General features: G+C 40.0%; 1 protein-coding gene and 1 pseudogene across 1 annotated transcript in view; one reads left to right on the top strand and one right to left on the bottom strand.

Moving 5' to 3' along the window:
- LOC134808764 (putative neuroblastoma breakpoint family member 7) overlaps positions 1-13,308 on the top strand; it is a 133,275-nt gene extending 119,967 nt beyond the window's left edge. Inside the window, exon 6 of the mRNA XM_063797415.1 lies at positions 12,987-13,308. Coding sequence (XP_063653485.1) covers positions 12,987-12,993 — 7 coding nt within the window. The 3' untranslated portion in view covers positions 12,994-13,308. The remainder of the gene's footprint in view (positions 1-12,986) is intronic.
- On the bottom strand, positions 9,391-10,060 carry LOC107968395 (pseudouridine-5'-phosphatase-like; annotated as a pseudogene).
- Positions 13,309-13,666: the final 358 nt, after the last annotated feature.

Genomic DNA, 13,666 nt, shown 5'->3' with positions numbered 1-13,666 from the left:
CAATGTAAAAGAGAACAGAGGGCTGGCAAACTTTTGAGATAGCAGTTTTTAGGAAGATGAACCCTATCAGAGCCACACATGATCATCCTTGATGTGCAGAAGTATAGAGTTCAGAGCCCAAGGAGAAGGGTCATGCTTCAGTTCAAGTGATGGCTCCAACCATAAGAAGATGGGATAGAGTTAGTGATAGTTTATTTATCCCTGCAAAATACTGATACCTTCTGGCACATGGAACCTCCCCCCATATCCCAACATCTGAAATAGCTATAAAAATGGAGAATCATAAAGAAGACCACGATCCCACAGAATGGGACTTACCCACTTCACCAGAGGAAGAAGTCGACAGTGCTTGCTGACACCACAGGCAAGTGTACTGGGTAACTGGGAGCTGGGCCTTTTATAGGGGTTTTAATTGTGCCCTGGAAAGCAACTTGGGAAGGAGACACCCACTCTGTGGGATGGCCTGATTCATTCCTAACCAAGCCCAGCTCCACCTCTGTTTCCACAAATGGCTTGTTTATCTCACTATTTGCTCACGTAGCTATTTGGCACGAAGTTCACAGACTTTGCCTCCTGACAGTCAGGGTACCAGCCCCACCTAACATGGGAGGGTAGAATATTTGGCAGAATCTCCAATTTTCTTTAATTGTTAAAAGTAAGTTAAATAATAAAACAAAGGTATTAAATGTTCACAATCTTAATTGATTATTACTTCATTACAAAGGAGTAAACTCTAAGCCATTTGCTTTATAAAAGATACAATCTCTAGTTTGGGATTAAGCAGAAACTTTGAAATAAAGTGATGAAAACCAATTAATTTCTCCATGGGATGTGACAGTCCATGGTGAGCTGCTCATAAGCCCTGCCAGAAGCAGTTGCTTCAATTCTAGGGCAATGAGAGAGCTGTAAAGAATTGGTTAGTTTCTTCTCTAAAAATGCAGGTGGGAAAAATTTTTACATTTGTCTCCCGGGTCTTATGATGGTTTTCCTACAGATTGGGGACTGCCTCCTCAGTAAAGTTTGGAAGGGTACCTTGGAAATATATTTTTATTAAACCGTTCATAAGAAAACTTGAAATCTGTGAAATTTCATTCTTAGAGACATTAAACCTAAATGAAGTTTGTTCATTAGTTTTCTCATTAGCATATTGATGCCCCTGGGGAAAAAGAGCTGGTGTAATGTATTATTGTAGATATAATCATCCTGCTCAGCCTAAGTTACTAATGGTTATGACACCTAAACACTTGAGTCTGCTTCTCCTGGAAGTACATTGAGGTAATTGGTCATTCTAGCCCATTATATCCATCAGGGCTTTCTCAATCTGGTTGATCATTTGCAAATTTCAGTGCTGTTTTATTGTAAGGAATTGGATTTTATCCATGGTTGTCAGTGACTTCCTTCCTTACATTTCAGACTATATGAAACTTTGGTTCATAATTTATGAAGACTATTAAATGATTCAATGGCTTCTCTGCACTTTTGTCTCCTTCTTTGTCCAACAGAGGCAAGTGTTGGTTTTCTGAATTTTGAGGCAACTGAACGTCCTTCAATGGTATGAGTGAAAATTTGGAATCTAAATCTTGATGGCTATTTCTTTATGTGCAGATTGGTCTAAATGATAATGGAGTTGAACTCTATTTGCCCCCTCGCTTGCTGCCATCCTAGATGTGGGGTACAGAGGAAGGTAGAAGTGACAGGGAATGGGAAGACAATTATAAGCAATGCTAATTTATGCCTCTTAAGGACTTCAACACTGAAGTCTACAATTTAGTGGTTTTCCTAGGACTGTCAGAACTGTCACTATTTCTTGGGCTCAATTAACAAACTTGATGTGGCAATTCCTTGGTGAAGGGTGAAGACTTCTCATTTTTCCCCTTCTTTTTAGGGTTTTATGCAGCTCTCTTACTCTTTGGATTCTGAGATAGGACCATCATAAGCACTGACCACACTGCAATCATGTGATCATGGAAGCTCACTCTCTCACAGAGGGCACTAGCCTTTTGTATGAGTGTTCTTCAAGGAATAACCTGGGCAAGGACTGCCTTATGTCTGCTTTTGTTTGTATCCTCCTGTGTGTGATCTATTGGGAAACCTCAGCTCAGGTGATGGGATGCATTTACATGACTCCATTACTTTCCTATAGTGAATAAACCCAAAAGGGAACTGGAAATTTTTAGGTTCCATGAAAATAAAGGGAAAAGTAGCATTAACCATTCTAAAATTATAGTTAGAATGGCAATTCCCCCCATCACCATGCTTTTGAACAGCCTTGAAAAAATACCCCAAATTGCATTTATTATAATAGAAAAACCCTTTCTCCTCTCTGAATGAAGCTAGATCTTAAATTCAGTGATGGTTCTCCTACCCACTTTTATTTAAAGTCAGTTCAGTATAAGGGAAAATATTTAAAAACCTGCATAAACCTAAGAGAATTGGCCTCCCTTCCTGCTCTTGGTCCATCATCAGAAAGATTGTAAAGTAGATTCATATGCTAAATCCAAAATCAAGTTTGAAATTCTCCTGGTGAAGTAGCTTCATTGCTACATAATGTTCTTTTGTTTTACACACTGTCATTATTTGAGAATATCATTTTAAAAGGAGTCTGTGACATAAGGTTTGGACAGGGAAATAGTTTCCATGGCTTTCTAGTGTTTCAAAATGTTGGTAAATGCTAAAGAATGTAGAAAATTATATCAAATCCTAACAAATTGGTTCAGTCTATTTTTAGTTAAGACCAACTGGGAATTCTTGTAATGTAGTAGTGTTCCTTTACTGTGGACCATTAAAAAATAAAAATATTATTATAATCTGAAATAGCTCCATTAGAAAAGCTCCAATATCACTGTTTTTTAAGACTGGAGACTGAGACACTGAAAGGTCAGAGAATACTACTGACTGGCCCAGGAATGACCCAGGTGCCCCTGCTCCATTTCTACAAGAATGCCCTTCTTTATCAGTCCAGAGCATAGCTATAGTATTATCCTGGCACTAGACGTTGAGACTTGAGTTCTTTATTACAGAAGAATTGAAAAAAGAAAATACAATTTATATCACTTAGATGCTTTAATATTATATCAATATGAAGGCTTGTCACTTTTGAAATCTTTAGGGGTGGGGCTTTGCTGGATTAACAAACAAACACATAAAGGACTAAGAGTATTAGATTTTCCTGGTCTTTATCTCATTCAAGGGCTCATTTCCTATTTTTTCCTGTTAGAACCCAGGAAAAGAAGAGAATAGATTTGACATCCTGTGGCATTTACCTGGCCCAGGCCCTGACTCAGCTCAACTGGATAACTTCCAGAATGAAAATTTAGAGAAAGCAGAGAAGGTTCTATTGTCATCTTTAGCCTAATGGACTTCTCCAGAACCCAACGTGAACTACGATGTTGACACTCTGGGAAAATGTTCAAAGTAGGGTGATTCTACATGGCTTTGAAAAAATGTAAGGTACTTCAAATACCTCACCATCAAAGACTTCTTTAAAAAATTATGTGTTAAATCTTTCAAGTTTTCCTATTGTTTATTTTTATTCATTGACCTACCTCCTGGACCTCACCTCTGTCAGTCTAAAACCTAATTTCTTTTAGGCCCCAGAGAAGTTCCATCTCCTCTCCAAAACCTTCTTTGACCTTTACATGCAATGATCTTTCAATTAAAATTTTTCCCTCACAGCATACATAGTCAGCATCATACAATCTAGTACTTGTTAATGTGTAATTTTCATATTCTTCTCTAGTTTAATGGGAGCTTGTTTTGTCTTCTCAATTAGGTTTTAAGTTCCTTGAAGGTGGTGCTATATCTTTTATTTCTACTAGATGTTTTAAAAAATGCTTGCTGATATATAATTTTATTGCACTGTGGCAGTTTAAATGGCCAACAGGCCAGAATGAGATGAATCACTTGTTCTGGGATGGACTATCTGTTTGCGTGATGGCTTGGGATGAGGGTACTCACCTTAATAAGAGTCAGCCCTTCTGGGGCCTCTTTCTAATTTCACCACTTACAGGACAGATGACAGAGGAGGCAGTACTCCACCTCCCTCTGCCTTCCCTGATGCCCATTGCTTCATCCCACTGTTAAATGAGGAACTGTAAGATACGAATCTCTTCCTCAGAGGGGAGCTGTGATAATTGTGGCTTTTACAGCATTTTGTGATTCTTAGATATAAAAGAGCTAATTATTATGATCATTAATAATCCTTAATTTTTATCTTCTTTAAGGTAAATTACCTTTACTTTAATTACACCCCCACCCTGGTGGTAATTATACCTCTGAGAGTCAGCAGATGCTTTCATCTTACATCATGCCATGCAGGGTGACTGGGCATGGGTGCCAGGGAGGGCATTTCTACCATCTGCCTGGTCCTGCTCTCACCCAGAGTAGCAGAGGGCTTCTGGCTGTCTTTGTTGTTAAACTGGTTATAGATTTCAAGTGATTTGTATTCTTTGTTCTATAACAGTGTCTTTATCCTAACCAGCAGCTCCTCAGTTTCACGGAGACACACTAAATGGTACAAATGAATTTTTATCATTTGTCTAATACTGTGAATTAAGGAAGCAGGTATCTTTCACTGGGCCATAGAGGCTTTATGGTGTCTATTATAAAGAGGTTTTCAACTGCAATATGAAAGAAGGGCCATAGCTCCTCAAGTGTAGAGGTGCTGTGTGACATTCCAGATTTTTCTTGGACTTAGATGTGGCTCTAATAGAATTGTAAGTTACTCTTTGGGATAAGAGGATTTGTGTGAAGAACGGAAAAAAAATGTTTTCGAAGAGATTTTACTTCTGACAAAAAGGCATACCATAAAAAGGTTGGAACTGAGGCTTCACACATAATACATACTTTGGGTGTGGGAATAAAGGCCATGGCCTCCCAAATATGGAAAAGAGCACAGGCAGGCCTGTCCCAATCTAGCTTGAAATGTTTTCTTCAGGTCCAGGCATCCTATAACTGCTTCATGTCATGATATAATTATTCAGTCCTAATCTTGGGTGTTTCAGCACCATGAATCCTACTCTGTCCCTGAAGTAAGGATGGCAGTGGAACAAGGCAGTAGGGTGGATGGCAGTGTTGAGTCTCCCTCCTTCTGATCTTTCCTCTCAGAGTGGTGCATGCTTCTCTGGAGCTCTGCCTTCCCCATCTCCCTTAGCATCTTTTTTTCAGTTTCTTTCCTTTCCTTATTTCCTCTTCTCTTCTCTTCTCTTTTTAAATTTCTCTTTTCCCATCCCACTCTCAAAACCATTTAATCTCAGGTAGGGAAATAGGACAGGGATGAAGAGACCTCAAGGGGAACCAGTCAAGGTCTGTGTCCCTTTCCCTCAAGTGAGGATCTGATTGAGTTCATAGTAGTATTGGTAAAGAAGCAGAAAATAGGCTGTGTCCTTCTTGGTTCTTCTCTCAGTGAGTCTGTCTTGGTCCATAAGCATTTACTGAGCCCTCTGTTCTACTGTAGGCATTGTTCATGGTAGCAGGAGGCACCCCACCCTACCTCCCAATGATTTGAAGTGGGATATGTTATGGTAAGAAAGGTTTAATTCCAAAAATAAGACTGTATATTGGTATTTCCTTGTACATGCTATAATATTTTGTAAGAATTAGACAAACAAACAAACCTAACAACAGTGGTTACCTGTAGGGAGAGGGGTGGGGAAGTGCCTTTTTACTGTATACTTTCTTATACTTTTTAATATTTAAACCATATGAATATGTTACCTATTACAAATTAAATACATAGAATCATTTAAAATAAAAGTTTGATTCCAAGAGAAAGGAGATGAAATAAAGAGAAGACAATAATGTATTTTATTTACTCAGCTTATATTGTACCTGGCAGGATACTCGGCACTTAATACACTTTTAATAAAATTTTTTAAGTGTGATAAAGTTAAATGACCCTTAAAAAACCTTAACAGTCACTAAAGTGGTTGTACAATAAGTGTTAGTCTTTTGGCTATTTTGTCAGATGTATGATTAGAACTTTACAGATTTTTTCTGAGGCTCTTGCTTATCTGCAGATGAAGAGTGCTGTGGGTACTTCTTCTCTGGGTGTCTAAGCCCAGCCTGGCTCTGGGCTCTCGGTGGGCTCACTGTTAGCTCTGGGCAGAGGGTGAACCACTAATAGCTCATCTACAACCAGCTCTTTGAGAGTATTTCCTAAATTATAAAAAACATGCTTTTGGCAGCACAAATTTGATCTTTGAAGTGAACCACATCCTATAGATATGACAAATGGGGAATAATTACAACTTCTCAAAGTCAAAATTCAGTTATTCTAATATAAATGTAATCCATACTTTCAGGGCCAACATTTCAAAATTAGTCTTTAAAGTCTCTTTTGTTGTGTTTTTCAAGGTGCAAAACTCTTTGAAAGTCTCTGAATACAAGCCCTAGATACTGAGTTCATCATTCTAGATAGTTTATCCTCATCTGTTCCATGAATGTTCACACTGCCTTGCTACTTAGCTAATTAAAAACTTTCATTAAGAACCTGATAAATGGAAGGTGAAAGAGTATAGAGCATTGGAAAAGACCCATTCAAGGCATTCAGAAGGTATGATGTAGTTGTGACGTTCAGTTATAATTCGCAAGTGCTCTACAAGGGGAAAGAGACTACTCCTTGGTGAAGTGGTGTAGGAAGTCTTCAGGGAGGAGATGGGAGTTGTTCTTGATAGGGTGAGTGGATTTCAGGCAGGCCAAGTGAAATGGAGGCATTCCAGGCAGTGTGAGGAAAGATGGGGAGTAGGAATGGGCAAAGCATATTTTGAGAAAAAGATAGTTGAACCATCAGACTATAGTGGAGACTTTATCACTCTTTCGCAAAGGGCCATGTTGCCTTGATCCTTTCAAGGGTTGACCTTGCAGAAGAGAAAGTTGATTTCAACCATCCATCCATTCAGGAAGAAAGGAATTGAATACAGTAAGATGCAGGTTCCATGAAAGCAGGTTCCACGAAAGCAGGTTCCACTTCTGTTTTGTTTGTTGTTGTGTTCCCAGTGGCAGAGAACAGGCCCTCAGCAAATATTTGTTAATTGAAAGAACGAATGAATTGCATTTATTTATCATATACAAGACTATATGCAAATGCCATGACTAGAAAGTAGCCCTGTAAGAGTTCAGAAGAAGTCAGTTTTTGATAGCAGGATTGGGAAGAAGAGATGGAGTAGAAAAGGAACACTTGAGAGAAGTAGCAATAAGCCATAAGATGGAGAGAGGGTACAATTTTATTTTTAAAAATCTTTCTGAAAGTACTGAATGATTGGCTAGATTGTTGGGACAAAACAGGTGGGAGTGAGGATGAGGAAGGCAAGAGCAGTCTATTAATATTTGGTAGGATATTGATATTAAAATTAATATCCTACTTCTTCCTACACTGGCCTGATCAGTGCGGTTTTTTAGAGATTAAAAATAGAGGTTGGAGAAATGATTTTTGCCGTGGGATTGGTTTCGTATCTGTATCTTAAAAGCAATTCCAAGAGTATCATCTGAGCCAGCCTGAACTTCCTCTGCTACTATTATTCAAATAAGGATTTGAATAAGCAGAATTTGCTTCAGTGAGGAAACTGCCTGGGGCATCAGCCTAGGAGAGGGTAAGTGAACTGGTTTTGCCCACATGTATTCAATGGCTTATGAAAGAAAACTCATCTTTTCTTCTTCTTCTTCTTCTTTTTTTTTTAAACATGTGTTTAAAAATGTTATTAAACTAATTCAATTTGTGAGGGAAACTGTGAGACATTACAACTGGTTTGAAGGAGAATTCAAAGTGCAGACATGTATACAGGCCATCAGGAATGAGGAAATGGGCTGGGTACAGTTGCTCATGCCTGTAATCTCAGCACTCCTGGGAGACCCAGGAGGGTGGATCACTTGAGGTCAGGAGTTCGAGATTAGCCTGGCCAAGGTGGTGAAACCCCGTCTCTACTAAAAATACAAAAATTAGCCAGGTGTGGTAGCGCATGCCTGTAGTCCCAGCTACGCTGAGGCAGGAGAATTGCTTGAACCCAGGAGACGGAGGTTGCAGTGAGCCGAGATCATGCCACTGCACTCCAGCGTGGGTGACAGAGCGAGACTCCATCTCAGAAAAAAAAAAAAAAAAAAAGGAATGAGAAATCGAATTTGCTAAATTGATGCACAATCAATCAATAGCCAGGGCCTGTCATCCACAGTCACTCCACCAGACACACACATGCATTCCTATGGTTTGTCCACAACTTCCAGAGCTGAAGAGTTGCTCAAGGACGTCAAAGGGCAGAGGCCACAGGGAATGGCTGAGCCACAACTGAGCAGCACTTCTTCACTCCCCATTTCCATGGCTATCACCATTTTTCTCTGACAGATCATAGACAAATTCTAAAGACTGAGTAAATCTATAAAAGTGAATAATCACAGAAGTGCAATGTCTGATCAATGATTCCAAAAGTGTTCCTGGGCACTCAGTCTCACTAAGTATACATTCTGAAATCAAATTATATTTCTTTACAAAAAGTGTAGGCAATCAGTGTTCTTAAATGAGGCAAATGGTTATTATGAGGTAGAAAACATTCTCCAATGTGGATAACAATGTAGATACCAGATAAATGCTACAGTTGTGTTCACACTAACAACAAATTATAGATGATGTGGCTCGGAGTCAGTCGATGAGTGAAAATCCAGAGATATTCTGAGGTCACAAAAAGAATTTTAATGTTAACTAATAAGGATAATTATTTCTTAGTGCTCACCAGAAACATGGCTTTCCCACTCAGATTGCAGACCAGCCAGAACTACCATCTCACTTTGTCAGTTGCCATTGCATGTTGACATCAACACTGAGGAGAGTGATGCAGATGATCGATATAAATATATATATAATACATATGTATGTACACATGAAGCATATACTTATATGCATACATAGTTTACATTTTTCCAGCTGGGGTTTCAGAAAAACTAGAACAAAAGAGAAATCATGTTCCATTTTCTCTTGGAAAAGTATACATCTTACATATACAGATATGCATATATCTACATACATATACATGTAATGCCTATATGCATATGAACATACTGAGATATATATATGTATATGTATATGTATCTATATCTATATGTGTATATATATATATGCATGTACATTCACTTTATCACATACTCCATCAGCTTGGTTTTTGAGATGGTAATTCCAGTTCGATTTTTGTTCTGGGCTTTGTTTTCGTCTCTACTAAGTTTCTCTCAACTGTCAAGCCACATTTCATCAACACTTTAGAGTGGGGCAAGCCAACACAGGATGGAAAGGCAAACCTTAGGAAGCTAAAATTACTGTGCAGTCTGGGATTTGGGAGTTGTTGATTTCCTTTCCCTTTCCCCCAGCAGTGTGGACCATGAGAGTGGGCTGGGGGGCGGCCCTCCCTCTCACTCATAGGGGAGCAAACCAAACAGCTCAGGCTGGAAGTCCTGCAGGGAATTCAGCACCGGGGTGGCCTTTCTCCTGAAGTCTCAGTTCAAGGTTCTGTCTAGAATGAAGACCACTTGCATCCCGGTTGCCAGGGTTGCCTCCACCTCATTGAGAGCATCTTCAAACAAGGCACTTCTCCATAGGAGGACAGGGAGAGAACCTGTTGGCACAAGCTGGGAGGATGTTGGGGTCTGGCTTGCTGTGCTGTACTTCGGGGTCATCTCCCTGCATAATGTGAGAAAACAAGCTGAAGAACTCCTTGTGTCAGCTCACCTTCATCTCCAATGAGGCAGACCCTGAGCTGGTGGCCATGGCAAAGGGAATGCTATGTTTCTGCAGGTGGACGATGAGATTCTCAGCCCCTGGCATGAGCACAGCTGTAAGGAACACTTCCTTTAACTTCGTTTGGCTTTCTTCCACCAGTTCCTCCTTGGACATCAGGAGCTGCAAGATGTCTATTATAATCTGTGCTGCCTCTAATGCCTACTTACCCATTACCAGGGACTTTACAACCCAGCTGTATTTCTTTTCATAGAAATCACATATTTCTTGAAACAGCACTGAATATAGCCATTCAGTATCCAGAAGAAGGCCATCCATGTCAAAGATGAGGTGGGTGATGGGCTGCGGTGGGGGGTGGGGGTGCTCCCATGGTGCTGCCTTCTCCGTCTGGGTGGGGGTGAGGAGCAAAGAGACCTCATCTTTCTTTCTTTCTTTTTTTTTTTTCTTTGAGATAGAGTCTTGCTCTGTCACCCAGGCTGGAGTGCAGTGGCATGATCTCGGTTCACTGCAACCTCCGCCTCCCAGGTTCAAGCGATTCTTCTGCCTCAGCCTCCTGAGTAGCCGGGACTGCAGGTGTGTGCCACCACACCAGGCTAACTTTTTGTATTTTTAGTAGAGATGGGGTTTCACCGTGTTAACTGGGTTGGAGACCTCACCTTTCTAATCCAAGCATCTGACATATTTCATCCTGATCTTCTGCACTGAGCATTATATGATCAATTCAGTCTAATCAAATTTAATGGACATTGGTTCAGGTTCTGAGAACTCAAATATGGCCAAATATACCTCTGCCTTGCATCTCCAGTTTAGTGAGGGAAGTTTTGGCCTATGAGACGTGGTGATGGGGACTCTATTTTTTGTTGTGATCATTATTATCTTCATCAATCACTATAAGCCAGAAACAAAAGTAACTATTGTCTCTGTTATTTAATTCTTACACCAATCCTGTATAGTAAGCATGAATAGTCTCATTTTGTAGATGGAGAAACTGAGTCTTTGTGATGCTAAGTAACTTACCTAAGGCCAATTAAGTTGGCAAGTTGCAGAGCTGGAATTTGAATCCAGATCTGTCAGCCTCTAAAACCCACACTCTACCATTATTCAATACTACTACTTTAATTCCTTGTTGCCTGCATGGAGATAATAATAATTTGCTATGGAAAGTACCAGTTAGAAGATATTGTCTTTACCACCCCCACTGTAGTTTGGTGAGTGCTTTTGCCCCTTCTGATGTGGTTAGAACAAACCTATGCTCTACAGTGGGGTGGCTTCTGCAGCAGGTGCTAGTTTCATGAAGGAGGTCCCCCCAGCCACAGGGAACGGAGGTTCATGATCTTTAGGAGGCTGGCAGGATTTTATCTCTAATGAAACATGGTGATGATTAGATCAAAACAAATTGACTGCAGCAATATTTTTCCTCTGACAACTTTGTGTGAAGAAATCAGACACAGCCAAGACCAGTTTGTGCAGCTGATGGCACCGGAGCAGAGGGTGTCCTCTTATCAGATACCAGCACAATGACTGCTGACTGTCATGTGTGGACCTCGCAGACTTCTAGCTACAGCTTAATTATAATTATTAAGTTTTTACAGGACACTGATTGTATTTCAAAGGGTTTTACGAACCTCTTTTTATTAGTTGTTCCCTATCCAGCCCAGTCTGACAGAAGGGCTACTTCCTCTGCTTTCAGGTGTGGAAATGGGGCCACTCTGAGGTTAAGTTGCCTGTCAGAGGTCACCCAGCGGCTGAGCTTTGGTTCTAACTTGCTGGATTGGACAGATGAGATCTGCTCCTTTAGGCCAATCAATTAGTTGATATAGGAGCCATGGAGATTTAGAGCTAATGAAATGGTACCTTACAGATATGGAAGGTAGTAGATTTTGTGGTTTGAAATTTGTGTTTTGTCTTCCAATATGAATTTTGTTTTTGCTGTCAAGAATTCAGTGAATCAAAAGTAGACGGGTTCTGTCATTCCTCTCTCTCTTCTTGGTTCTCCCTTTTTTACATACCCTCTTTTCCTCTACTTTCCAAAAGAAGGAATTGGTCCTGAACAAGTGATTCCAAGTTCCCTTCTCCAGAATTAGAGAAGGGCACAGGTGGTGGGTGGTTCTGATAATACTCATTAGAGGCCATTGGAGGAGCTCAAGGTAACTCTATTTTGCTTGGAGGTGGTATCATAATAATGTCTTATACTTCATAGGTTTCTGGTTAAGACACTAGTTTCATGGGATCTTCCTAGGTATTCAGGTACTTCAGGCTCTAGTTTTATCTAAATTTAGGAACTCGGGATTAAGCAAATTGAAACAAGTTATTTATTTATTTATTTGTTTATTGTGCATGTATAGGGTGTATGTGGTGAGTTTCCAAAGGGGGTCTATAGATAAAGCATTTCTGAAACTCGTGGACCACTGACTGTCTCTCCCCTCCCCATCCCCAACCTATCTTCTGATAGTGACATTCTGTAGAACACCCTGAGAAAATGCAACTGAGCATGCCTTTTTCAGACAGGCAGCATGCTCTACACTTCCTTGTTTCTGTGGCTCCTTCCTGGGCTTCGTTCTGTTCCTTGGAGTCATAGAACAGGAGAAAATGCTGTCTCCAAAATTCTCATAGGAAGCACAGGTGAAATATTTTCCTTACTGCATAAACTATTTAGATATGAATTTGTAAGCAAACCCAGAAAATAAACTAGATGTCTTCTGAACTGAACTTTTCTTTTTGGCCCTGTCCCATTACACCAACTGTGACGTAATAAGTGAGTTTTGACTATAGGGTATGTGTTAGGACATATGTTACCATGGAGACCTTAGGAGCATATATCAAGTGATATATATTGTACTATATTATGGACAATGTCTTGAAATCATTTTTATCAATAATTCAAAATAACAAGAATGGTCTTTGTGTACTTTTTTTGTACAAGATGGCATCAGGATGTAAAAATTTGTTTTTCAGCAATTGTTAATTTTTAAATATATTCTAGCTGGCCATGTGATAAATTGAGAGCCCAGGGGTCTTGGATATGGGTCTGGCTGAGAAATTGCTATTCTCTGTGACCTTACATGAGTCACTTAAACCCTTTGGGCCCCAGATGTCTGTCTATAAAATTACAATAATGACTCTGGCTTCCTCTCTGGGGTGGAGAGTGGGGTGTGCTAGAAGGAATGAGATCATAAACTGATAGATGGCTGAACTAAGGTACTTTTGAATTTATAGGAAAAAAGCAAGAGGAGAAATGTTAAGTTTCTTCATGTTCTTTTTCTTTCTCTAGTCTCTAAATGCAGAATCCTGGGAACAGATCCATGAAGAGAGAGGTGAGGTCAAGAAGAGATTCCTATGTGTGTAATTGGTAGAGCCTTTTTACTTTCACAAGTCTTCATGTGGAACATTTCCTTCCTTGAAACCACTGTGAATGCTGTGAATTTTGTGTTCTCTTTCCATTGTCTGTCAATTGATAATCAGTTTCTGTGACTCTGAGGTATTCGGTCTGATTATTTTACATTTTTTGCATTAAATCTTTTTCCTACTAAGTGTTAGGACTTGGGATAATGTCTCTTCATTAAACTTTAGTAAATACCCACTTGCTGAAATTCAGAAATATTGCTGGAGATTTGTTTTTCCATTGGCCTTTTCTTACCATGTGCCCAGGAACTCCAGGACTGGCACCTTAGGATATTCTTTATCTCAGACCATCAGGATCTGACATCTCAGCAGCTTTGTGCTGTCAGGAAGACAAGCCATTTAGTTTTCTACTGTGCTTGGCTATCACAACGCCCATTTTCAGAGCATAAGATGGAGGCAGAGATTGGAAGGACTTGCCTGAGGCCACAGGGTGACCCATAGGCACAAGAGAGAAAGAGGGATGTGAGTGAGAGATTCTTCCCACCTGACCTCACTCCCAGACCCAACGCCTTTTGTCAATTCCTTCCCATGGACCTACCTGCTTGGAAA

This window comes from Pan troglodytes, chromosome 1 (assembly GCF_028858775.2).
Source record: "Pan troglodytes isolate AG18354 chromosome 1, NHGRI_mPanTro3-v2.0_pri, whole genome shotgun sequence".
NCBI lineage: Eukaryota > Metazoa > Chordata > Mammalia > Primates > Hominidae > Pan > Pan troglodytes.
This window is presented reverse-complemented; position numbering and strand designations above follow the sequence as displayed.